This window comes from Sceloporus undulatus, chromosome 3 (assembly GCF_019175285.1).
Source record: "Sceloporus undulatus isolate JIND9_A2432 ecotype Alabama chromosome 3, SceUnd_v1.1, whole genome shotgun sequence".
NCBI lineage: Eukaryota > Metazoa > Chordata > Lepidosauria > Squamata > Phrynosomatidae > Sceloporus > Sceloporus undulatus.
Window position 1 is genome coordinate 153,262,404 of NC_056524.1, and position 27,788 is coordinate 153,290,191.

Genomic DNA, 27,788 nt, shown 5'->3' on the forward strand with positions numbered 1-27,788 from the left:
TGTTTTGGACCATAGTCATCAAAAACTTAGAAAACAATCCACATGATAATGGCCAAGTAATTGTGAAATTACTTCCACAAGCAATTCTTGTAATGGGATATCTAAAGAAATAGGATATCCAAGGAACTGTTGTATAACTGCACTATGAGAGTCAATGTGTGTTTTGGAAATGATATCATTTATTTGATCTGCAGTGCAACAATATAAATAGAAACTAAACCAGTTCCACCAGCCTGTAATGTAATTAGAAACTACTTCATTTGAATTTCTCAAGTAAACATTCCAAAAATGTCACCACTATTGTCGACTGAAGACATCAAGGACCAATCTTGATGGACTCCTATCTAACACGCATAAATTTATGGATAAATATTATTACTGTAGTTGTTAACTGCCTTCGAGTTGGCCCCTACTTATGGCAACTGTGAATGAAACATCTCCAAGCCACCCTATTGTCCACTGCTCTACAGTGGTACCTCGGGATACGAATTACCCAGCTTACGAATTTTTCGGGATACGAAAAAAATCCCATAGGGATTTATTGTTTCGGGTTACGAACGTTTTTTCGGGTTACGAAAAAACGCCGGCGCTGTTTAAATGGAGCCGCGGCAGAGCCGCGGCTTTTTTCCCCATTAGCGCCTATGGCAATTCGGGTTACGAAGGTTTTTCGGGTTACGAAATTAGCCGCGGAACGAATTAATTTCGTAACCCGAGGGAGCACTGTACTTGAATTTCTAGATTCATTCCCATGATCTCCCTACTTGAGTCTAGTCATCTGATGTGTGGTCTTCCTCTCTTTCTTCTGCCTTCTGACATTCCTAGCATCATTATGTTTTCTAGTGAATCTTGCCTTCTCATGATGTGACCAAAGCATGGCAGCCTCAATTTTGTCATCTTGGCTTCCAGGACCCATTTATTCAGAGTTTTTTCCCTCAATAGCATCCTCTGCACTCTTCTCTAGCACCACGTCTCAAAAAAATTGATTTTTTTCTTATCCACATTTTTCACTGTCCGGCTCTCACATCCATACATGGTGATGTGGAATGCTATGGCTTGGACAATTCTTACTTTGTGCTCAGTTGTATGGCTTTACTTTTTAGGATCATTTCTAGTTCTTTCAAAGCTTCCCTTCCCATTCTTAGTCTTCTTATTTTTTGGCTTCAATCACCATGCCAGTCCTAGCTATGGGAACCCTTTAACTATTTCAATTCCTTCATTGTCTTCACCAGATTTCAATACATTTTTAGTTGTCTTATTTGAAAAGAACATCATATTAGATCCTTAGGAGACCTTGGAGGGACACACCACCCTGCTGCCTCTAATGCTTTAAAAAAAAAAACCCACCAAAAAACCCTGCCTCCAAATGCTCCCTAACATCTCCTAGAAGGCATACTCCCTAGTAGTCTGCCCTTCCTGGATAATATTATTCATTTATTTATTTAACTTATTTTTTATCCTGCCTTTTCCCCATAATGAAACTCAAGGTGCCAAGCAACATTTAAAAAAAAAAAAAACAGATTAAAAATTATACAATAGCTTCAAAAACATTTTAGTCCAACAGCAGGCCTTTTTTCAAGACAAAGTGATCTGGAGGTCATATTTAAGTACACTCATCCCTCCATATTTGCGGCTTTGATATTTGCGGTTTTAATTATTCATGGATTTGATTAATATACAGTATTGTCTCTGGGAATATCTAGGTCCTCCAGTGAAACTCTATAGTCAACTTTAACCAAAAGTTGCCCTGAAAGACCTAGAGATTCCTAGAGAGAAGACTCCACTAGGCCTTTGTAGCTCCTCCAGGGCAGTACTATGGTCAGTGTCTGTTGAATGTTGACCACAGAATTGCACTGGAGGACCTAGAGATTCCTAGAGAGGTGTCCCCTCAGGTAAAAACATGGTGTTTTTGTTATTTGCGGTTTTTCTATATTCATGGGGGTCTTGTGCCCCAACCCTAGCAAATATGGAAGAATAAGTATATATATATTTGGCAGAATATATATCCCAGTGCTATAACACTGGTGTAAAGATGTCCTTTCCTTCGGTTCTTACTCTTTCTTTATTTAGAAAGTGGAACTGAAGGGAGATGGAACAAGATGAGAAGGGAAAGATATTTATTTTCCTAACTTAGACTAGTCAAGTGAAGGTTTTAATTTACTGGAGCATAATCGATCATGACAGCTGGTACACAAGGAATGTCTATTACCATAGGCAAGTGTCCTCAGTTACCTGCATGTATCCAGTTTCGGCTGTTTTTACAGCTGTATCAACGAGGCCTTCACGGCCAGCCATTGTGTGGAAGAAAAACTCAGTGGGTGTCAAACCAGAATAGAAGCTGTTGGCAACAAAACCTTTAGCTGCTGGAAGCTGCAAGAAAAAAGGACTTTTGAAGTATGCTGCACTCGGGCATGCATTCACAATTCGTGAATGCCACAATTAGCATGGTATAGCAACTGAATATCTAACTAGAATTGGGAAAAACTCAGGTTCAAGTCTCAGTTAAGTCATGTAGCCTTGGATCAGTCTCTGTTTCTCAACCTAACCTACCTCACAGGATTGTTGCAAGGACAAAATAGGAAGGAGAAAACCATTTAGTTTAGCTCCTTGGAAGAAAGTCAGACTGTAAATATAACTACACATTCAGTTAGGATACTGGTTGCATATATGGTTAAATTAGCTGGTATCTTTGTCAGAGTGGTTTTGCCTTGGGAATTCTTCAGAAGATGCCACATAAACATCCAAAACAATCAGGTTCATTAGGGGATGGGCAAAGTGCAATGTACTATTACATGCAGCTGCCAAGGCTGTTGCAGCCCTCATTGCAGCTGCCAAATACTCTGAATGACCTTTTCTCTGGAAAAGAAAGCAAGAGCTGCCTCTTCTGGAAGCCTCCAGGATCAGCCCTCATCTTTTAAATAAGTTTCAGCCCACCTTGTGCTGTTTAACATTTAAAAACCCCCAGCTTTTCCAAGTCAAATGTGGTCTTCCAACCACTTCATTTTTTTAAAAATTGTTGCCATTTCTGTCCATGTGGTCCTAGAATAGATGCCCACCAGTAAGAATGAAATATGATGGTCATTTTGTACATAGAATATCCCAGAGCAAGACACCACAGATTATCAGCAAGACTTGAATTTGCTGCCACAGGTTCTTCTCACTATTCTTCTTCCAGTGACCACTGGAAGAATGCCTAGTACTCCTAGAATTTATTCCTTTCGCTTTTATCTCACAGAAACTAAATTATCCACCCTGGCAGATTCTAATGGAAACAGATCTCAAAGGAGATAGGAAAAATACATTAATATAACTAGTTGCAGCAGGCAAGAGAGAGAATGAATGCATTGCATTTTATGCCCACTAGCTTCTAAGGATGGAAGGCTGAGGGGAAACCCAAGAGCTGGAAGACTGTCCATTACACCTCTTTACAGAATAAAGCCCTAACTTCAGTAACTGTGGTCTAGAACAACTAGCACAGCTATTCCACGCAAATTAATAGCAATCATTAACATTTATACTGGGCTTTCTGACTGCTCAAAACATTTAAAATACATTATTTTGAAGGTCCTTGCAGAAACTCTGTAAAGTAAGCAGGCAGTATTATCATCATTGGAGATAGAATGTAAGGAGTGGGTTGAGACAGAAAGAGGTGTTTACAAAGGCAAGATGGTTTCATGGTACAGGAAGGATTTGTACTCCCCAATCTCCAGCCACCACACTCAACTAGGAATTGCTCCTCCATCTCTCCTTCTCCTTATGGCCCCTTTAAATGAAAGGCTCTTTACCTTGGAATGTTTCTCAAAATGAGGCAAGGATCGGTTCTCAAAGCCATCGGGCACTCGTGACCCACTGATAGCCTGCTGTCCAACACAAGCAATCATCTGGGATATGTTAATGAAGGAGCCTACCAGGAAACACAGACACACAGAACAATATGTAAGCAACATTCTTATCTCATTATTCAAAGCATCACATTGAAAAAATGACCCACTATTAATGAAGTTGGAGGTTTATTATGAAGTAATGTGAATTCTTTTTGGAACTGATTACCAGAAAAGAAAATGTTATAAAATCCACCAAAAAAGGACTTCATCTGACATTAGATTGTACATGGTGGATATTAAGTTTGAAGGCACCTCAGATGATAAAACCTGGTAATCAAACTGATAGTTCATCTAATGCTCAAGAATCAATTTCCCAATTTTCATGGTCCAAAGCAGACAAAATGCCCACTCCATGTATATGTAAATCTCCAGGGCCAGTCTAAATACTGGTATGGAGAACACATTTCCCAGTACAGTACTCAGTATAACAGAAAATTAAGATAGTATTTTCTGCACAATGGGTAATAGTGCTAAGGATAGTACAGCAATGACATTCATCACATATGGGGAGTAAAATTCTATGTTGTTAGTATCTCACTTAAGCCACGCCAACACTCCAATGTGCAGTATTATTGGGGTCATGCGGATTGGGGGAGTTCTAGGACTCATAGTCCAAAAAAGCAACTTTTCTTAGCTCTGAGTGTTTCCAAGCTTGTGTGGTTTCTGTCAGGCCACTGACGTTTAGTTACTAACACTTAATGTTGGGCAAAACAACATAGTTCAGTTCAACCCAGCTGACCATGTTTGATGCCTCAAATGAAATAACTGTTTGCACATATCAAACATCACATCAACTATCTATGGCAGGAGGAGGAAGTTGGTACAGCAGGAGTGCCCTTATAAAAATAGTTTTGATATCTTACATTGTATTGATTAGCAACAAAAAAGTATGATTTCATGGTAACCTTTAATTTTATATAGTACTAACCAATTTACCTTTTGAACCACAAAGCGCCATGGTGAGGGGGCTATTACTCTTATCTAGTTCTCTAAGACAGGCGCTGCCAGCATGGTCTCTGATCACAGACAGCTCTTTCAGAATCAATGCCTAGGAAGAGACTTACAGTTATTAAGTGACTGTAACAAGAATGTACCTAATTTGAATTTGCATCAAAATTTTCACTGCATCCTAACAAATTCTACTTCCTCTAGAGTATTTCCCTCTAGAAATGTAGTTGTTGTTCCTGTGTGCCCTCAAATAATTTCCAACTGTTGGTGACCATAAGGCAAAACTATTAGAGGGTTGGTTTTTTTTTGGCATGATTTGTTCACAAGGGGTTGGTTCTTGCCTCCTTCCTCTAAGGATGGATGTGACTTGTTAAAGGTCAGCCAGTGGGTTTCTATGGCCGAGTGAGGATCTGAACCCTGGTTTCCAGAGTTGTAGTTGAACAGTCAAACCACTGTATGCCACACATATGTACACCACATCGGTTTGAAATGGACACTGCTCCTAGGTAATTCAACAAAGTGGTGGAAGCAACATGAGTCAAAAACAACCAATGTGTTTGTTGTGGGTTGGGGGCTATCCTGGCCTCCATCCCTTTTGTTCTTTAGATGACAGTGTCCCTGGGAACCAACAGCCTTCAGAATCAGGAGCTGCCTCCCCTCCCTTGTCCAAAGACACAAATATTCCTAGGCTAAGGTGATTAACCCAAATATTTACATTAACCCAAATATTTACATCTCAGCATCAACTTGGTAAGTAGTTAAACCATTCAAACTGTAGAGGGAGTAGAGCAGGTGGGAGGTAGAGATAATAAGTGTGGAGAAGGGGAACAAGTAGAATATAAAACAACAGCTCCACAACAAAGAAAGCAAACAACCCCCCCCCAAAAAAAAATCCCAATAAATCAATGTGCTGAATCAGAACTTTAATGGATATGCTTTTTTGAGAGAGGGAAAGAGAGCATGGAGTGTCAAAAAATGAGAATGAGCAGACAATTAGAAATTGTAGAGGTAGCAGAACAATAAAGAATTAAGAAATTCAAGACCAGAGAAGAAGTGTGAATAAGGGGCTCTGCACAGGGCACAGGTAAGAAGGAAAAACTAACGGAGGGGGCTGTGAGCAATCAGTTATCCATGACATTTCAAGTCATGGGATTTCTCTACTTCAGCTCGTGCAGTGATGAGTGTAATCCATTTTTGTGTGGAACTTCCCATTCTTCACACCACAGAAGGTATACAACTCACCTCTAGTGTCTCTTCTGCTGTACAGCCAGGCTGCTGCTGAAGTTTGCCAGTCTTCAAAGCTTCAATATACTCATCACATTTCTTATAACCAGCATTCAGAAGTTCGTATTTTGCCTTCAGCAGTCCCTGTCCTGGGGTGACATCACCAATTCCAATTGAAAACCCTCGATTAGCTGAGTGTTAACAAAGAAAGACCAAAGATATACATCAGTTTCTTAGATACAACACACAGTTATTATCTTGCAAGTATTTTACACCTGTAAATATTTACAACCTAGCTTCAAAAGCAAAGATTATTGGGGTTACATGTGTTTACTAACTTTTGCATGCATCATCTTCACAGCAGCAAGGATATCTCAATAGGAAAAACTGTGCATTATGTGCAAATTTACAAACTTAGATTAAGTTTTAAATTTTCTTTTCAAGTACAGTGGTGCCTCGGGTTACGAAATTAATTCGTTCCGCGGCTAATTTCGTAACCCGAAAAACCTTCGTAACCCGAATTGCCATAGGCGCTAATGGGGAAAAAAGCCGCGGCTCTGCCGCGGCTCCATTTAAACAGCGCCGGCGTTTTTTCGTAACCCGAAAAAACGTTCGTAACCCGAAACAATAAATCCCTATGGGATTTATTCGTATCCCGAAAAATTCGTAAGCTGGGTAATTCGTATCCCGAGGTACCACTGTATTTTATGTTTTGTGTAATTGTATATTCCTCAGTGTGCATATAGGGGAAATATCAAGTAAGTCTACACCTTTGTCACAGGCTTATCCTGTGATCTGGACAAGATCTCAGACAAAGGGGAGGTATGTCTGGGCCTTAACTTAGCCAGGTTGAGGCAGCCATGAAGGATTCAACAAGCAGATCAGCTCAGAACAGTCTAGTAGGGGAATCTGAAACTCCATTCACAAGCCTCACTGCTCATGTGGAAGGAAGACAAAAAAGCTTGGATTTCAGGTTCTGAGTAGTTACAAAGAAATAACTGTTGGATCAAGAAGTAAGCTTCACAACTATCAAAAGTTTCACAGTTCATATAAACTGTATGGTATGACTGCATTGATTTTGTTAGGAAAGGTTGTTAGTTCTTTGAGAATTTAATCTTTTCCCTGTCCCAGGGCAGAAACATCTATTTCTGCCCACTGTATTTGCATTTTTGGAGCTCTTGTCATAGAGAACCCATTCATAATACAGAATTCTAGAATTATTATTCTACTTTTACTGCCTGAATTCCATCCTGTGGAACTCTGGGATTTTCAGTTTATGGAAGGAGCATTTAGAATTCTTAACAAGAGAGCTCCAGTGCCTCACCAGACTATCACTCCCAAGATTTTATAGGATGGAATCATGGTAGTTAAAGGAGAAAAATGTGACTAAAATGTTGCAGAGTGAAAGGACCCAAGGCAATTTAAGTCTTCTCAAGTGGTGCACTTCCCTACTGTGCAAAGGTTCATTCAAATCAAGGAGGCAGAAAAAGCTCTTAATAGATTTAGTGTGTTGTACTAGCTAATGTATCTGACTAGAACTAGATTGGTCTGTACTCACATCCAGACTTCATCAGAAAATGAAATGGATGACTTTGGCCTGGCACTTTCTCTCTCCTTACCTGATTTCACTGAGTTGTTGAGAGCATAAAAGACAAACATTACTATAATCTGTAATGTAAAAGTAAATAAATAAAATAGTATAAAGTGTTTCTTCTAAGCACTTACAGAGATAGACAGGAGCAAGCCTGGCTAATCGTGACATAGCGTCTGCTGCTTCTACTTGTCCCCAGTCTCTCAGCAAAATATAGAAGATATTATTCTTGGATCCAGATCCTAAAGTTCCTTTATCCATGCTGCCACACATTAGCTCACTATTGTGGATAGTAACATCTGAAACACAAACCCATTAAGATACTGATATAAGCATCCTAAACAATGCTGGTTTCATCACTGGTTTCTTCTATTTCCACTGAGAGGGTACCTCAGCATACTTCAAGTCATTTCCAACTTATGGCAATCTTAAGGGGAACCTCTCACAGAGTTTCCTTAGTAAGATTTGTTCAGAGGGGTTTGCCATTGCCTTCTTCTGAGGCTGAGACAGTGTGATGTCCCCAAGGTTACTCAGTGGGTTTTTATGCACAAGTGGGGACATGAGCCCTGGTACATAAGGTGTAGTCCAACGTCAAACCACACTGGCTCTCCAAAGCAGCATATTTCACCAAAAAACATGAACAGTAAATGAGCAAGCTGGAAGCCATTGTTGCCAGGACATTCTTGTGAACTTGTAGTCAGATGATGAAATAACACTTCCACTTACAGGAATCATTGGTGCACAAATCTTCTCCTTTGCCACAATACTGCTTGCCTTTGGTCCGGAGATTGGCTTTGACTGGACAACTGTCACTAGGCTTCAGAATGACACCAAAAATCTGCTTTCCTGTCCACAGAGTTACAGGCTGAAAGAGGACACAGACAAAATGTTATGAACACACAGAGAATGAATTCCACCAACTAGAACTTTCAATACTGGACTTTTGGTAGGGGTAAGAAACCTACCCCCTTCCAAATGTTGGACTTCAACTCCCATCATACTCAGACAACCTGGGCACTAATGAAGGGTGATGGGATGATAGTTGTCAACCTTTGGAGAACCAGAAGATCCTCATTCCCATTCTAGGGACTCACAACCACTTCTTTACTTCTTTTCAAGAACTGAATGAGACTATTCAAATCAGCTGCACTCACAGGTAAAAATTTGTCCTTAATTAATCTCTGGAGTAGACTGAAAAATCTGCATTGACACAGGGCAAGGAGATATGCTGGCTCTCTCAAATGTTCAGCAAATGGAATTAAGCACTATTTCTTTGCATCATATCAGTTTGCAATCACATCTATCCTTTGGAGATATTAAAACAGAGGATGGATAGCAATCTCTCAGTTGTATTTTCCTGCATGGCATGGGGTTCAACCAGATGGTCCTTGTGCTCCCTTCAAACTCTACAGCATTTTGCATTGCATGATAAAATCTTTGTTTTTATTTTAGCAATAAGATTTATACAGAAAACTGAAGCAGAGTGAACTCAACTGGAACAACCAGCAATTTTAGCTTAAACTACATTAATAAGATGACATTTTAACATTCATCTCTGAAGCTAAAAATGGTGGTATTTACTGCAATTTGAAATATTCAGTATGAGACAGATAAGTCATCAAGTAGACATGTTCAGCTGTCCTGAAATGATTCTACAAGGTAGAGTGTGCTACCTTTCCAATATGCTTCTCTTCTCTCCCCTTCTCAAAGCATGTCTTTTGCACACGGCTGTGAGAAATGCCCTGATCCTCAACCATACAAAAAATACCATCCAGAAGAAAAATAAGTTATTAGTGACTACACTCAACCCCTTTCTGTCTCCCTTACAAACTCAGTACCTTGAGAATTGCTGGAGGTGGAAGGCGAACTTTAATTTTTTCATCCTTGCCAACCAGGATAGAGGCAATAATCTGACAAGCTTTTGCTCGATCAAAAAAAGTATCTTTCAGCGTAAGAAGGTAGGCACCTGAAAAACAAAAGTACTTCAGTAGAAAAAAGCAGAAGAGTAATTTGTATCATGTGGGCCAAAAGTTTCAATGCAAAAAGCATTAGAAGAGCAACGAAAACAAAATGTTGTTTATTTTTTAGTTATTTCATTAAAATTGTAAATTAGAACCTAAAGAGGGCAAGAAAAAAAAACATTACAAAAACATGAAGATAGAGCAAGTTTTTGGCATATTCCTCTTCACTGGGAACCACTTCAGGCAACACATTTGGGGGTTATGTTATTTATTCTCATTGTTTACTGCCAGAAATGGGGATAAGTGCTTATGGGATTTTTTTTTTGCCTAAATAACACAGCTCTCTTAAGATAGTACACATGTTAATTTGGGGAAAGCATCTTTAGCTGCTTTTCCAGGCATGTACTGAATCCTGGAGAAATTATGATTTAATACAACATGCACTACTTTGGTGCAAATGTACATATATGACACCATATTAATTTTTATAGAAATAATGCTCTAAAGCAGGAGCAAGCACAACCCAGTCCTCACATCAGATATGACCTAACATTAGCTCGACACAAGAGATTTCAAGAGTCTTTCTAAAATACTGAGTTACATATACACTAGCAAAAAACCAGAAACAGACCTGTAAGGAAATCCTGAATTGCAGCAATAAGGGGCTCTCCATTTCTTGGAGTTACCAAGTTTGCTTTGGTCTAAATGAAATGAAAAATATTTTTTAAAAAAACTCATTCATTAAACTAGACAATTTCATAAGATGTCCCACAGATGTTTTTAAAATTTGTAATTACATATTTCTAAGAGTCCTCATAACACAGATCACAACTTGCAAGATCCCCAGACGATTTTTTTTCCCTGTAATACAAATTAGGCCAAGTTGAGGTCTTAATTCCATATCAAGCCTGGAGTAGGTTTATTTAGACCTCAGTGGTTTCACAGTATTTTAACAGACATTGGCGCGTTACAGACCGCCCAGAAGGGGCAGTCTCGCGCTGATGCCGGTTGCTCCGCGAGGGAGCCGCAGCAGCCAAACCGCACGGCTTCCTCGCAGAGCAAAAAGAAGCCTCAAAATGGCGCTTCTTCTTCCGCCCCAGATGTGACGCCGCGAGGCGCTACTCGCACACTCATGGTGTCACATCCGGGGCGCGACATGCGGATGCTATGGATCCAGCACGAAAAGATGGTGGCGCCCGTGTGTATAGGGCGCCACCATCTTTACACCCTCGTCACGTGCTAGGGGTGAGGCCGGTATGGATGCTAGGTCCTCGGCCAACCCCGTAAAGGCCCGTGTGTAACGGGCCATTGTCTATATGATAAAAGGCAGTCCACTCCCATACATTAATGTTACGTTTCTCTCACTGGCTGTATGTGTATATCAGATGTATATAGGCATGAAATGGTATGTGAGTGCTTTTGGTCCATGCTGCTAGACTGTGCCAACTTTACATGATGTTTGCTTCTCACTTGCAAGAGGGCCATATTTATGTACCAAATATACATTTGACACCCAGTAATAATACTGGTTATAGCTTCTAACTAATTCTGCCGGCAGTTGGAAAATCTAGAAATAAAATATAATCTTTGCTGAAGACAAACATTTGAAGTGGTAATTTTTCAATCTGTAACACACCACTTTCAACTATATGGATCATAATAACCTGTTACCACATTTGTTCCTACTTTATTATCTATCTATCTATCTATCTATCTATCTATCTATCCATCCATCCATCCATCCATCCATCCATCTACAGTATTGTCTTTATGCATTATAGCCTCCTCTTTTAATACAGTAGGGAAGACAGAATAATATTACATTGTTACCCACAAATTGTACATATATAATTTCTGAAAACTATAACCAGAAATGAAAACTAACCAGCACCCACCCAACCTGCTTCATCTCAACAAATAATGGGAACAATGCTTACCCCCATCAGGACAAGGGCTTCTGCTTTGGCTTCTTCAGTTTGAGGAAGATGAAGATTCATTTCATCACCATCAAAATCAGCATTGTATGGAGTACAGACACATTCATTAAACCTGAAAGTCCGGTGTGGTTTTACTCTAGCCTGAAAACAAAATAAAGAAAGGGGATAGAAGAAAACATTGCCAAGATATCCAAAGAAGTGAACAGTGTTCTTGGAAAATGTATCATTTAAAATGTTTCTCTTTTTAACACATGCACAAAATGATATCCTTTGCAACAAATTACAATTTTATTATTTTGTTTCCAAACACTGCTAGAGGTTTAAGATGACACTGTATTATATAGAGATTCATTGTCACAAGACATAATGTTTGGTGATATATAACCAGATCCAACTAACAGATGAGAAAGCACATGTCCTAGTTGATTTTCAGCAAGAGAGAGGGAAAGAGAGGATACAATGTATTCTTACAGAGAAAATGTAAAGGATTTCTGAGAATGTGCATTTTCTCAATAATTTAAAATGCTGGCTGGATATACACATGCAGCAGAAGGTGGAACAATGTACTGTATGTTCTCTGAAGATGCCAGCCACAGATGCTGGCAAAACGGCAGAAAGAAACTCTTCCAGAACATGGCCACAGAGCCTGAAAAATCCACAAAAAACAATGTACTGTGTCATTTCAGAATGCAATTGGTTAACTGTATGATAGGTTTGCTTTAGGGTCGCCCTAAGTTGGAAACAACCTGAAGGCACACAACAACAACAACAACAACAAACGCTTTCCTATGAAAAGAATTTTATGCAAGTAGATGAGCACAGCAAACTAGAACAGACAATATATCTTTTCCCCATGTGCTAGCATTATTCACATATGATAAAAGGATTTCTAATTTTAATAAAAGGAGCTTTAAAATTTTGCTTCTCTCTCTTCCACAACTTTAACTGCTACAATCAGTTCTACTAGTTCATTCTGCTGCATGTATAGATCCAGTTTTTCTCAGGGATATGTCATAAGGTTAGTTTTCTCTTGCTAACACGGGTTTGGGTTCTAAGGTTTTGCAGCCTTTTACACAAGAATAGTTGCAAGGAAGGACTCTTCCCAGGAACAGAACTCTCCTTCTGTGACGAGATCAAATACTTAGGATTCAAGCAAGTATTGTTGCTAAATCTAACCTGGAGGGTGTTCTATTTAGATTAGTCTTGGCCAATGAGTCATATTATGTGGATGAAGCTGCAGGGTAGCACGCAAAATACAATATTTGTTTCTTGTAAAGTATGGGCAGACAAGCATGAGGTTAGGATTTACTGATAGATCTCTGGGAAATTTGGGTGAACCAGCAAGAGCATCTGCCTACTAACTTACTAAAAAATAAATAATTTAAAAACATTAACATCCAAGTTTGGTTGCTGGAGAGTGGAAGGAATGCTTGAATTAGCCAATGTTTGTTTGAAAGGACCCATGGTTTTGTTTGTGGTACTGATAATAAATTCCTGCATTCAACATAGGCTCACAGACAGTCCTTTCCTTCTTAGTATACATCTTTCCATATCATTGCTTTGCACATGGTTACCGCAAGGTTCTAGTAAAAGTAAATTCCACATGCTGAAAATCTGTCACCTCGTTCTAAAAGGAGAAATGTACAGATCACATTTGATGCACAGACATCTGTGCATTTACTTTCCAGTTCCCTCAGACAGGAACAATACTTTCTGCAAAAAAGTCAACAAATAATAAATAAATAAATACACAAACAAATAAATAGGCCTCAAGGGAAATTATTCTGCTTACTATATGAGCCATAATGCTGAGTTTGTGCAAAGAGGGTTGTCGATTGAACAGGACTATATCCCCATCTATAAGGTGCCTCTCTACAGTGTCGCCATACTTCAGCTCCTGAGCCATCTTTTCACGGTTTCCGTATTTCAAAAATCTAGGGAAGGGTGAGGGAAGAAAAGAAAAGCAGTAATGCAAAAGAAAAATCTCAAAGGCAATTATTGTTTTCCAGCTTTAATAAGGAGCCTATTCATGTGAAACTAAAGCCATGCTTTTAGAGGACTACTGACTCTTAGCAATGATAATGGGGTTGAATCACTGAAATCTTTTCCATACCATACTGTATTTGATAGCCAATGTTTTGCGTTATAGACCTTATTCCAAGTTAGGGTGCAGAGCTACTTGTATCAATGAGTGCCCTTAAGTATAATTCCCTACCCCAGTTCAGTAATGAGATAGGGTTATATATGGAACCTCTTCCAAGTCTTACAGTCACATGAGTGAAAATAAAGAGAAACAAACAATTCTGAGAACCTCTAAATATGTTCAAAACAAGAACTGAAACTGCACAGAATGAAATGCCTATGAAACAGAAAGCAGCCACCTCAGACATAGGGCCAGACCTTTTCATTTGCGTGTGTCTCTGCTGAATGAAGTTTGCACCAGGATGAGCCTCAGGACCATTCCGAACAAGCTTCCTCATAAAGTCTATGTTAGCTTTGTTCACCTGCAAAAGCAATGTTCTTGTTAAAAATGCAAAATATTCCCAGTACTACAATTCAACCACAGGCCTGCTTCAAAGTTTTTTTGCCCCAGATAAAACTTGTATGCCCAAATTTTCCTTTGGGGAATTAGCATTGTGCAGTGGTTTGAGTGTTGGATGAAAGAGTCAGGGAAAGCAAGAGTACAATCCCTGATACACCATGGAAACCCAAGGTCTGAATATTTTGATGTTGGGCAAATCAACCTCCCTCAACCTAAGAGAAAGGCAGTGGTAAACCTCCTTAAAATAAATCTTATGAAGAAAACCCTAGGGTAGGGTTGCCATCAGTTCGAATCAACTTGAACATGCATAGCAGCCATATCCTCTTTACGTAGTTTATTACTGGCAGAGGCTCAGTCTTTATTTCTGCCCTTCTGCTGTTTGATATGCTACTTGCTTTTTAGCCTCAGCAGTTTGCTTTCCTTTAAAATGGATGTTGCGTGACTGGCCACATGTGCTGACCAGCTCCAACAGGTTGGAGATTGTTGATATAGAATGTAAAGTCTAATCAAGAGAATGTTTAGTTCAATGTGAGATCTGTCTGAATTGGCAATCCAGGCCAAGCTTAAGAATTAGCCTTGCTAGAAACATACACAGAGATTCTGAGAGCTACCACAACATCCAGGGTTCAAGGGGAGATTAAATGTTCTATAGTTACCTTCTCAGGAAATGTCAGTATTTTTGCAACATGAACTGGTACAGCCACTTCATCAATTCGCAAGTTTGGGTCAGGTGAGATAACTGTTCTGCCTGAGAAGTCTACTCGCTTTCCAGACAAGTTCCCTCTAAACCGACCTTTAAAAAAAACAGAAAGGAGAGAAGGGGGATGAAGTAGAACAAAAACTAACTATGGGGGAGTAAGATGGAAATTATTTTAACTGTTCAAAACTAATTTTTGAAACTGGATTTCAGAACTGTTTTAATCTACTTTTAAAGAATATGTTATCCATTTTATTGTACCTCACTTTGTTTGCCCTGTTTGGAAAGAAGCAATTGTAAATATTTTTAATAAATAAATTACACAGGGTTTTTTGCCAGCTAACTGGCAGTGTCTTATTTGCTTGCTGCTGGGTGCCTTCAAGTCATTTCCAGCTTATGGCAACCCTAAGGAAAACCTATCATCAGGTTGTCTTGGTAAGGTTTGTTCAGAGGAGGTTTGCCATTGCCTTCCCCTGAGACAGAGAGCATGTGACTTGCCCAAGCTTACCCAGTAGGTTTCAATTAAACCTATGCTTTATCTGTGATCTCTAGTTTATTTGACTTTTTATTTTTTTAAAATATTTTCCTTGAATATATTTTTAGATTGTATTTAAATTATTTAGATTTAAAATTATAATATGCTCTAAATGACAGAAGGATGCTTAACTAATGGTACAGATATTTCTAATACATCAGACAAAGGAAGACACATGGGGAAGGCAGAGGCAAGAATCACAGGAAAATATTCACTCTGTTCCTCTGTATATATTTATGTCCAGTTACAAAAGCAGATGACAAAGATAAGGTTCAATTAAAGCAGGGGTAGGCAAGCTTTTTGAGCCGGGGGCCGGATTGCTGTCCCTCAGACAACTGGGGGGCCGAAGCCAAAAATTAAATAATTAAATATTTTTTGTAAAAATTAATTAAATAAATAAACCGAGACAAATATAGGACAAAATTTTCAAATGGAGGACACTTTTTATAAAAATGGAGGACATGCAAAAAAATTGCTGATTTAAAAAAAATGTTAATATAAATGCATGTTTCGGAGGCTTCTATAGACAATTGCCCCCCTTGCCCGCCTCCTCTTGATAGGCCAAAGGCCCCACGCCCTCACGCGAGAGGCCAAAGGCTCCGGCGGCAATCGGCGGCAAGACCAGGCGGGGGCCGGTCCCAAGGCCTTGCCGGGCCGCATCCGGCCCGCGGGCCGCAGGTTGCCTACCCCTGAATTAAAGGTTCCAGGGGTGGTGGGTTTTGATGAGGTATCTGAAGGGATAGAGTGAGGTGGCATCATGAGATGTTCCTCAGAATGAAATCCAGGCACAAAAGGAAGCATGTGTGAAGTTGCTGAAGTGAGCAGGGGACCTTTGGATGTGTGAGCCAGATGAATAAATGTTAGGGGTAGGAATACATTGAGAAAGTAAGGTAAAAAAATAATGGTGACAGCAAACACACAGAGTATAATGCATAGTATTCTCCATAATGAAAAGTATAATTGATCCAATTTGATTTTCTTGGATTTGACAACTGCATCACCATATAAAATGTTTTCATTTCACTGGAATGTGTTAAATACATTCCAGTAAATGCAAATACATTAGTAAGGAATAGCCCAGTGATAAGCACTTGGATAAACATGGCCAAGTGGCTGAGAGTCTACATGGCAATTCAAATAAAAGAGCTTGACTAAAGCAATTGTGTATGTTGAAATATGGTAGCTATGGCAAAGTGAGAGGATGCTGGAACACCTACCTTGCTTCCCTTTCAGTCGTTGAACAAACCCTCTTGTCCACTTCTTGGGTGCCATGTTGAGAGGAATACCAGAGAGTTCACTGTTAATATACAGAGCACATTGCAACTGCAGGAAGTCCCAGTCCTCCATTATCATCTGAGTTTTGGCTCCTGATATTCTGTGCTGAAATGAGAAGAAAATATGTTTCAATTCATGCAAATTCAAAGTTTCATAGAAAATTTAGCTATAGCCATTTTCATATGAATTCAAGAAATGTGTATGTAATTTCAAGAACCGAGGTCCAAAACACATTGCAGAAATAACTCAATTTGAGACCGCTTTAACTGCCTTGGCTCAATGCTAGGGAATTCTGGGAACTGTAGTTTTGTGAGACATTTAGCCTTCTCTATTAGAGCGTTCTGGTGCCACAATAAACTACAGTTTCCAGGATTCCCTAGCAGTGAACCAGAAGAGTAAAAATGGTCTCAGACTGGATCATTTCTCCAGTGTGTTTTGGACCTGAGACACCTCCTTTGCCAAAGGATATTGAACACTGTTTATATCTGAATCCAGAATCCTCAAAACAGCAATATCATTTTTGGCCAACTAGAAGGCACATCTTTCAAGCTTTCAAAGCTCTACTGCCTTCTTTATCAGGCAAAATATGTTTAAAAAATCATACTTGTGAAGAAAAGTGATGATGTTAAGAGTCACAGGCCTACATTTTGTATCAGATGCTGTTTCTATTGTAGTTAAGATATCTCAATGCAAGCAGAGGAAACTCCCCTTCTTGTCCATACAGGGACTGAAACAACTTCTCCTGGGATTCCTGAAGGCCCATGACTCTACCATCATCACTTTTCCCCTCTGGGATGCAGGTTCAAAAGCTTGCATTATTTATTTTGTGCTTTTTAGTTGGCCCAAAAATGATGTTGCTGTTTTAGATTTCATTGTATTTTGTTCTATGGCCTACTGAAGCTGTATTCCTGAGTATGTTTATACAGTCCTCCCTTCCCTTATGCAAGGGATCCGGTCTGACACCCCCCCCCCCACTGCATAAGGGGAAAACTGTATATGTTCACTCCCCATTGAAAATAATAGGGCGCATCCATGTGATCACAAATGTGCACCACTCATAACATTGTACTACGGCTTCAGATTATGCTGAAAGCCACAGAAGAGAAGCCTGCCTATAGCTGGGCTCACTGTATCTGATTATCGACATTAGACTATGAAACAGCAATTTTTCTGTGATCTTCACTAGAAAAAAAAAATAAATTCAAAAATTTATTGTAATAACCAACTTGGTTGGATCCAAACTAAGCTGTCTAAACTTAAGTCATATTAAAATCAATGAATGCCGTTATAAGGATTTCACTAATTAAAAGAAGTGGTATTATAGGTAAAGCGATCCAAGCCAATTCTGACTAAATTCCACCCACAACCCACAAAAAGATGAGCATTGTACCTGCAGTAAGCCACAATTAACATAATCAATGAATATGTATACAGTATGTATGCATGTGTGTACACACACAGAGAGTAACACAGTAAAAGCACTTGCTTGAGCTGTAGGATTTGAAATAACTACCCACACATGCATTTGAAATGCTAAAAGCATCTCAATCAGGCAGCCATTTAAAATGTATCAGTAAGAAGCAGAGCACAGCCATCCCCATTCCTCTATGTACAGTGAAAAGGCACCTCACCTTTTTGATCACATCATTGAGGAAGATTATTTCCGTCAACTTCATGGTTAAGTCATCCTCATTGGTGCCAGATTTTAAGTCGCTCACCACAGAGGGCCTAATGCACAGTGGAGGAACCAAGAGTCGTGTCAGGATCAAGTCAGAAGGCTTGCCTGATTCAGGGTTCATCAAAAGAAGAGGGATATCTTCTGCGGGAATTCTCTTTAAGAGATTCAAAACGACTAAGGGATTCAAGTTCTCCTATAAAATCCAGAAGATTTACAATTTCATGTTAGTACTGCAAAGCAGGAAAATGCATTCTTGGCTGCATCTCAACACATAATCACACCTACTGGTTTGTCAGATAATTTTAAAGCAGTAAGGTACAACAAGCTATTACAGCACCACTTCAGGAGCATAAATGTGTATGATCACAATGTATACATCACTGAATATGTACTTTCAGCTGTCCAGTCTCAAACCCTACAGCTGCTAAACTGATTTTCTCTTCACTCCATTCTATTTCCTCATATTGCTGACTTCTATGCTCCTTCACTAACCACCCAATTTTTGCTGTGTGTTTCAACATGCTAATTCTACATAATACTTCACTTCAGCCTGAGCTAACAATCACAGTAATTTTCCATTTTAGCAATTGCAATTATGTCAAAATGCATACTGTGAAGAACCTCCAATATGGCAGGATGTGTTTTTATAAAGGCACATATACTTTACTGAAGTGGTCAGATATAATAGCTCTCATGAGACAGACTCCATACAGGAAATACAGGTGGTCATCTGTGGAGGCACAAACCCATGGCTTGGAAAATTTACACAGTGATTCTGGCCACCCTTGCTGTTGTCGTCCCCACCCCAATAAACAGTATTCCCACCTCCCAAGACAATAACAACATGTTTTGTCATCAAGATGCACTCATCAGTCCCAGGCATACAACAAAGACCTATTATTAGATTCTTTGAGTACAGATTTTGAAGACATCTCATTAGAACTGCTGTGACATTTTTGACTAATATCAACCCTGACCTTTTCAAACCAAGCTCTCAGTAGCTGCATACACACATATTAGCAGCCTTCTTACCCAATATCTCTAAACTGGATTGGCTTTTAACCAGGACCCTGCACGTACATGTCACTTTTAGCAAATGTGCCACAATTACCCTGAGCTCCTAGAATGCCTTGAGGATAATCTTCAGGTTGGGTAGGCATAAGATAGTACTAATAATCACTGCAGATAAAGTTGTCACTGAGGCTGCATCTGCACTACAGAAATAATGCAGTTTGACACTGCTTTAACTGCCATGGCTCAATGCTATAGAAAGTTGGGATTTGTAGTTTGTTTTGGTACCAGACCACTCTGAAAGAGAACGCTAAATATCTTACAAAATTCTAAATGCAAGAATTTCATAGCATGGCTTTTAAAGGGGTATCACACTGTGTTATTTCTGCAACACAGATGCAGCCTGAGAGAGGCTATGATTCTCTGGCATAAAACAAAAGAACCATTACATATAAAGATATTTAGCTGTTTCAGTCTTAACAGAACTCTTCTTTTCTAAAGGAAGAATGTAAATAACAAATACAGAATTACAAAGGTTTCTGATTCACCTGGGCTTTCCCAAGCAAGGATTCAATCTCTTTGTTATGCTCTATAGCAGTGTCAAAAGACTGCATGAAGTTAGATACAATGGGATCTACTATCTTCTTAGTAGTCTTATACTTCTCATGGATTATCTTTAGTAAACCACACTTCTTGACAGTGCCTACAAGGGGAAAAATAAACACAAATTGACATTAGTCTGCTCTCCAGTCATGTTTAGCATACAGACTTACAAAAAATATGGTTAGTAAAAATGTGATCCTATTTAGGTAGGCATAACTGTTAATGGAGTGACAGTAACTGGGGGTGGGGGGAGAGAGTAAATGTAGTGGTGGTAAGGGAAAGTGGACAAAGTTGTCATCACAGGGGAAGGCTACCAGATCCAACCAAACTATGGGCCCGTACAGACAGGCCAAATTAAAGCTGCTTTGGGTCACTTTGTAGGTATGCTGTTTAAATGAGACATGCATCTTAAGAGGTCAGAAGCTGTGCCGAACCTGCGCTCCAGTCCTTAGGACTGGAGCTTGGCTTCCAGCCTCTTGGGCATCATTTAAACAGCATACCTACAAAGTGACCTGAAGCAGCTTTATTTTGGCCTGTCTGTATGGGCTCTATTTCCCCAAAGCCTGTCTTACATCAGAGAACATCCTCAGGACTAGTTGCTGAGAAGGCTGGCTTGCCATACATGACTGACAATCTTTTATAGCAATTCAGTACAGACCCAAGATCAAACTCACACATGACCTATGGTTATTTTTCTTTTTATTCTCTCTTAAAAATTCACACTACAATAAACAAACCATATACTGAGCTATTAGATTAAGATCCAGAGTAAGAGTAAGTATGGTGTAGTGACAGACATGTTGGACTCAGAGCAGGGAGATCCAAGTTAAACTTCTACTTACTCAGGGCCAATCTCTTAAACTAAAACTATTCATAGGGTTGTCATAAAGTTAATAGAAGAACCAAAACAGATAAATTCTGGCCAGTTGAACTGCTTGAGGGAAGAATGGGATAACAAATAATCTGGCCAAGCAATCAGAGGTCTGGCGGAGCCCTGGTAGTGTACTAAATGCGTGAACATCTTCCTTGCTTGCTTCACCATTAGATCATTTACAATGAATAGGTAAGCAGTGTGTATTTGATGAGTTTTACTCACAACTGGACAACAGCTAGCAAGATACACAAACATCAACTAGCTGACCTAAAAACTTTCAGACTTTGGGTGCAGAAGGGGATCAAGAACCAAAGAGTATATTTCTGCACTCACCATTAAAAGCCCCACAATGTGGGCAAGTGTTCTTTTTCCTACACTTTTCAGACACCTTTTTTTTCAAGCCCCGTTTCTGGAGGTAAGTTAAGCCAGGTCTCTTCAGGTAATCCAAAAACTGTTTCTCTTCTTCAACTGTCAGCATGATACGGCAACATGTCTTGCAAATCATCTTCCAAAACAAAATAACAAAAATCAAGCTCAGTTTTTATTTTTCTACATGAAATGGCATAATTCACTGTTGCCCAGCACACCCCGAAAACCCACTTGAATGTATATATAGGCACAATGCCAGAAGGATAAATGAGTTAATTTTCCTGTTTGTTGACCCTCCATTTCTATGAAAAACAATGACTCTAAGAAAATCGTACAAGCTCCCAAACAAACAAAATATCACTCCAAATTAATATAAATGTATGGGGTAATCTGCTCTACAGAGCACTTAACCTAACTAGTTAACTTAATTAGTCAGAAACTCTAGTTGTTAAATATCAGTGGTCTTCCAAATCTGTCCAGTTCTGTAAAACAGCATGAAGACAGCCATGATTAATTTATATTACCATACACCCTGAGCTTATGTTTGTTTACTCATAAATAAGTTCCTTTGCATGCAGAAAAATTAATGTTGCCTTAGAAGGTTCAAAGGACTTCACAGTAATCCTTACAACAGTTTTGCAAAACAAATTCAAAATTCTGCTCTGCATACTATGAGGGGAGACGGAGAGAGAGAGAGAGCATAAGTGTGAGAGGGAGACTAATGATAAGTTTGGGAGGTCAAACGTGAGGGGAAATAAGAACCAGGGACCTTCTTATTAAAGTATACAAGCTCTCTTCTTTAGTAAACTTCGTACTGCAGTGTGTCAAAGCAAACCCAATGGATTTGGTATAGTGTAACTGCAATGACTCAAAAGCAAAGCGACAGGCCAAGACTGTCAGTTCAAACACATAGTGTTAGGAATCAGTTCTGCTGGCTAGCCCATTTTTACATATTAGACCAATTGTGTTATCAGAGAAACTGTCCCAACTAGATCTTCACATGAAGTTCTTTCCTATCCCAGTCCTATCATTTCTGATTCTTCAAATTAAATACAATTTTACCTGTAAAATGCCTATCACAGCTTTGAAGTATCCAACATGGAAACAAGGCAGCTCTAGGTCAATGTAGCCATAATGACCCAAACACTCTGCCAGATTCTTTCCACAGGTTTCACAGGGACGATCCTTTTCACTTGTACCCTTGGGGAGAAAAGACAAATAAAACAATAATGAGTGGGGAAAAGTGCTGCCAGATTAATGAGACACCCCACCATTAATTATCTGTACATTATGGTGAGAGAGAAAGAATCTCAAGCATGGACATAATATGGCCCCACAACTCTAAGGAAGGCCAGCAGGGTTTTATTAGAATATTAATAATCCCGGAATTAACCTCATGAAAGCACCCAGCACTTTAAAAACATGATGGAAACATGACTATAAGAACAATCCTCACACCCTTTCTGAATTTCACTTTGGATGGGAAGGAGAGCACTCACCAGGAGAGGGATTATGGACCTCTGCCAATATCCTCTACCAATAATTTCTGCCAGTTCTGGATCTTTTGTGTTTCATGAATGTTTTACACAGGTCAATATTCTCACAACACAAAATATTTCTACCTCAAATTCTAAGTTCTACCAAGACTCAAATAAAACAGTTATCCAGCCGGGAATATTCATACCAACCAAACTCAATTCATTTCAGCAAAAATATTTCAAATTCCGAACTGAGAAACACGAAAGGTTTTGTTTGTTTTTTGAAGCACAAAGAACTAGGCTCTCAAAACACCTTTCATGAATATGCAGTTTAGACACAATAAAGTGCTGATACCATCAGAAACGCAATGGGTATGTAAACAGATTGTGTTCCATTTAGGCCACCAAATAGATGGTAGCTCAGAGCTGTCCACACTGTCTTTGGTTCATGGAGTTTTCCAGTTGAGTCCCTCCTCCCAAGTCTTGCTATTGAAGATCCTCCTCAGCAAGAGATATGGGGAGTGAACCTGGGACATTCAGCACTCAATTCATTTGCTCCATCATTACACTTTTGATCCTGTGTTAACTAACAATAGCTGTTACAAACTTTTGCATTTGAGCTAGCATTATGTTAAGCGGGCACATTACATTTTGGTTTAGCCTAAGTTGGTTTGTTCCAAGAACTGGCTGGATATTTATTCCTTGGATTTTTCCCTCTTTTTTGCTGTATTTGTTTCAGAAGCAGGACAGCATTAAGGAGCAAAAGGCTTTACCATTCGATGGTCAAGTACTCCATGTAGCAGAGGAGAGTGGTTGTTATCTTGACTGTACAGGTTTTTGCTAACGACTTGGATGTGAGCCTGCTGCCGCATCTCTTCTGGTGATTTCATCCCAAAGCAGATGTGGCTTCTGGAATAGAAAAACAGCACCACGGGGATCATAAATACCTTGATGGCTCTTTTGAAGCCCTACTTACTGCCAAACATGGTAGCTTGCTTCTGGCAGGCAAGGGATGCCAAAAAGCCAACAGGCCAAGGCACAACTGAGGATGCTGGCTTCAACATATTAACACCCCAAAGCCTTGAACCCAACAGAATACTTTCTCACCTACATCCCATTACAAACTCAAAGATCAGCCAAGAGCATCTCCTTAGACAAACCATTCATACATGACTTTAAATCTCATTTGGAATGTTTCCAAAGGCCAGGATTAAGCAAGTAAGTGGATTTAAAGTGCATGCACACTTTTTTATTTAGTATTGAACATGTTTTCCCCTCAGCCACTTTACAATTTAGAGCATCCTTCAATTGTTACCACGATCCTCTCCTCTTCTCTAAACTGTCTTTCAGAATGTGGACTGAGGCAAGAATATTATCAGAACCCAGGATGAGGCTGAACTATGGGACATTCAGGACAGATATGAGAAAGGGCCTCTTCATTCCTTACATAATTAACCTGTGGATGCTACAAAATGATGCTACAAGTTACCTTGGACCCCATCCCAGGAGAAAAACAGGGTATAAAATAAAGGTGAAGTGACAACTTTAGACAGATTTAATTGGTGGGCTGGACAAATACATGGAGGATATGATTATCAATGGCCCCATACAGACAGATCAAAATAAAGCTACTTCGGGTCACTTTGGAGGTATGCTGTTTCAATGATGCATGTATCCTAAGAGTCTGGAAGCTGCACCAAAGCTGCGCTCCAGTCCTTAGGACTGGATTGTGGTTTTGACGTGGCTTCCGGACTCTTAGGACGCATGCATCACTTAAACAGCATACTTCCAAAGTGACTCGAAGCAGCTTTATTTTGCCCTGTCTGTATGGGGCCATAGACAGCAAGTCATGTTAGTTATATATTCCCTTCAATATCAAAGGCATTGTGTCTCTGCAAATCATTTGCTGCCAACCACAATTTGTAAGGTGCTCTTGTAGTCACATTATGCTTGTGCACTTCCCACAGGCAACTGTCTAGCTGGTGCAGGAACAGAATACCAGGCACCCATAGTTTTTTTGTGGGTTTTTCAGGCTATGTGGCCATGTTCCAGAAGAGTTTATTCCTGACGTTTCGCCAGCATCTTTGGCTGGCATTTTCAGAAAACGCTGGAGAACACGAATCGGGAAACATGATAGTTCTTTTGTGGGTTTTTCAGGCACATCAGGAATAAACTCCTCTAGAACATGTCCACACAGCCCCAAAAACCCACAAAATAACTATCTCTCGTGTTCCTCGATTCGTGTTTGAACATGTACAATCACATGTTTGACATGTGATGTTGCCGTGTGCCTTCGAGTCGTTTCCGACCCTAAAGATTTGTTCAGAGGGGGTTTGCCATTGTCTTCCCCTGAGGAGGCTGAGAGAGTGTGACTTGGCCCAAGGTGGGACTGACTCCACAGAGTCCAACACTCAAACCACTGCTCCACAGTGGCTCACACAGTATGATTAATGGAGCTTTATTAGGTTTTAGTGGGGGGGGGGGGGGAACAAAACACAACCACAAGGATGTTTTATCTTGGGAAAGTGTGAAAAGGCTTTGTGTGTGTAAATACAATGCCACATAATGTAAGTGCTTGGTTTGGCTGGGGCCCCTGAGAGGCTCCATACAGTACCCCCATCCGCCATTTTGGGCCCCACTCAGACCATCCACCAGCATTCGAACCCCCGTCTCCTGACAGTCACCACACAAGCCCCGCCCCCTCCTCTCATCCTGAGACAGCCCCTCCCGCTCAGCCCATCCACCAACATTCGAACCCTCAGAACTTGGACTGCTTCCCTCTCCTGTCATCCACCACGCAAGCCCCGCCCATTTCCCTCATCATGAAACAGCCCCTCCCTCCCCCGCCCGCTTACATCTTCTTGGCCACATCGGTCTCGCGGAACTGTTCCTTCACCATGGTGGCGGTTGCTGCGGCGGCGGCGGCAGCGACGCGAGCGACCCACGTGCACGAAACCAACTACCCTCCCTCAACCGTTGCTCAGCCGGCAGCAGCCAATCAGCGGCCGCTAGTGACGTAGAGCAGTGGGTCGTCATCAAACTCTGCGGTTTAAGGGATTTTTTGGACTTCAGCTCCCAGAATCCTAGCGTATTGGCTCACATGGCTGAGGCTTCTGGGAGCTGGAGTCCAAAATTCTCTTAAAGGGCACAGTATTAGGGACCACTGACGTAAAGACTATAAGGAAAGGCAACTTTTAGAGCGTGTTTCGCTCTCCTGCAGCGCCCTCTCTAGGATGGGAGGTGCAACTAAGAAAGAAAAAGGAAAGAAGGAAGGAAATTAATTATTATTATTATTATTATTATTATTAAATAATAATATTTTTATTAACAAGGAAGGAATGAAATTAATAATAATAATAAATTAATTAATTTCCTTTCTTCATTCCTATGCATGCTGGCAACATATACAAAGGGATTTTGTAGCACTTTGAGACTAACAGAGAAAGGAGTTTGTATAGTAAAGCTTTCCCTGTTGTTAATTAACTTATGAATATGGAAAGTGGCTTCTGTAATACCTTGGGCCACATACGCTGCTGCTGCCACACTGGAGAAATAAAGCGGTTTGACACCAGTTTTAACTTCCATGGCTCAGTGCTGAGGAGTTCTGGGATTTATAGTTTGGTGGGGGGGTACTAGACTCTCTGACAGAAAAGGCTAAACACAGTGGGCCCTTGGTATCACAACACTTGCCCCCTGAAGATATGCCATACATCTTTTCTTGCTACGCATTACCAATTCTACCTAGTCACTCTGCTCAGCCCTACTCTACATTTTTACTGTGTAAATTTACAGCGCTTCATAAATAAAAGGTTAATAATAATAATGATAATAATAATAATAATACTGTCAGATAACATACCCAGCAGTATCACTAAAGGTAGCAGATCAGAGTTGTGTGACAGGGCTAAGAAAAGAAATGGTTGGTGCAGATGAAAGGCCATAGTGGACAGTAGTAATAACTTCAAATATCTCATCTCTATAATTTTGAAATATATATAACTGTAATAAGCTATATGTTTGCAAATTTTAAAATAATAATAATAATAAAACATCAATAGCTAAAAAAATAAAATGGCAAGTAGAAATATTTTACTGTATACACGGAAAGGGTATTTCAACAAGCAGTTATTATGGACAGAAACAAAAATTGCACACCAACGCATTCCCCTAGTCTAAGGTCCAGTGCAAATCCTTTCTTACGTTGAAATAAACACCTTTTTTTTAAAATTTGATGTACTTTACGTACTAGCTATAACCTAAGTTATAATTAAAATCTACATTTATCAGCTGTTACAATTAGACCTCGTTCTTCATTAACACATTGTTGCGGATACAGTAGTTGTTTCTGCTTTGGCCAATTCATCCTATTTTTTCACATGCTGTCCCATAAGATAGCCAGGTTTTTTAGTGCTGAATTTCTCAAAGCCTATCCATTCCTCGTAGTTCTTGTGTATCGTATATCCATTCTTCTACAGTTGGGGATTCTTCTTTTTTCCCCATTTCTGGCTATTAGTATTCTAGCCACAGTAATTAGATATAATAGTATTCTCCAGTATATTTTTTTCTTTTTCTACCTTGAAATTAGATGTTATATTAAGCAAATATGGTTCAGGTGCCATTTTATATCGTATGGCGAGCATTTTTTGAATTTGTAAGTGTATTTTTGCCCAGAAATCTCTTATCTTGTTGCAGGACCACCACATGCGCTTAAAGGGTGCCCACCTCTTTTCTGCATCTCCAGCATTTCTGATCTAATGACTTATATATCTTTTTTAGTTTCTGTGGTGTTAAAATCCACCTGTTTGAGGTTTTCATAAAGTTTTCTTTGGCGGGATACAAACTGCCGCTTTGCGGCGGTCCCCCGCCGGCGCCATTTGCTCCGCGCGGGAGCCTCAGCAGCCAAACCGCGCGGCTCCCGCGCGGAGCAAAAAAGAAGTTCCATTTCGGAGCTTCTTTCCGCGGCATACTGATGATGTCGCAAGGCGCCGCTGGCGCATTCGCGATGTCATAGGCGCCGCGACACGTCTGGATGTTATGCGTCCCGTACGTAAAGATGGCGGCGCCCATGTGGAAGGGGCACCGCCATCTTGTACGTATTGTATACGTACTAGGGTTAGGGGGGTGCGGAAGCACCACCCCTTCCTAACCCTAGTACGTATACAATACGTACTATATGGCGGTTTG

General features: G+C 40.0%; 1 protein-coding gene across 2 annotated transcripts in view; it reads right to left on the minus strand.

The window, feature by feature from the left end:
• POLR3A (RNA polymerase III subunit A) overlaps window positions 1–25,611 on the minus strand; it is a 46,248-nt gene extending 20,637 nt beyond the window's left edge. For both annotated transcript variants that reach the window (XM_042459890.1, XM_042459889.1), the window contains exons 1-19: window positions 25,460–25,611; window positions 23,378–23,513; window positions 22,189–22,326; window positions 21,091–21,262; window positions 19,829–19,983; window positions 18,223–18,462; window positions 16,534–16,696; window positions 14,741–14,877; window positions 13,943–14,046; window positions 13,335–13,476; window positions 11,543–11,683; window positions 10,237–10,306; window positions 9,483–9,610; window positions 8,371–8,509; window positions 7,779–7,943; window positions 6,072–6,244; window positions 4,818–4,929; window positions 3,783–3,901; window positions 2,230–2,367 (exon numbers count right to left, since the gene is read on the minus strand). In XM_042459890.1, the coding sequence (XP_042315824.1) occupies window positions 2,230–2,367; window positions 3,783–3,901; window positions 4,818–4,929; window positions 6,072–6,244; window positions 7,779–7,943; window positions 8,371–8,509; window positions 9,483–9,610; window positions 10,237–10,306; window positions 11,543–11,683; window positions 13,335–13,476; window positions 13,943–14,046; window positions 14,741–14,877; window positions 16,534–16,696; window positions 18,223–18,462; window positions 19,829–19,983; window positions 21,091–21,262; window positions 22,189–22,326; window positions 23,378–23,513; window positions 25,460–25,503 (2,616 nt within the window). In that variant the 5' untranslated portion in view covers window positions 25,504–25,611. The remainder of the gene's footprint in view (window positions 1–2,229; window positions 2,368–3,782; window positions 3,902–4,817; window positions 4,930–6,071; window positions 6,245–7,778; window positions 7,944–8,370; window positions 8,510–9,482; window positions 9,611–10,236; window positions 10,307–11,542; window positions 11,684–13,334; window positions 13,477–13,942; window positions 14,047–14,740; window positions 14,878–16,533; window positions 16,697–18,222; window positions 18,463–19,828; window positions 19,984–21,090; window positions 21,263–22,188; window positions 22,327–23,377; window positions 23,514–25,459) is intronic.
• Between the last annotated feature and the right edge of the window lie 2,177 nt (window positions 25,612–27,788).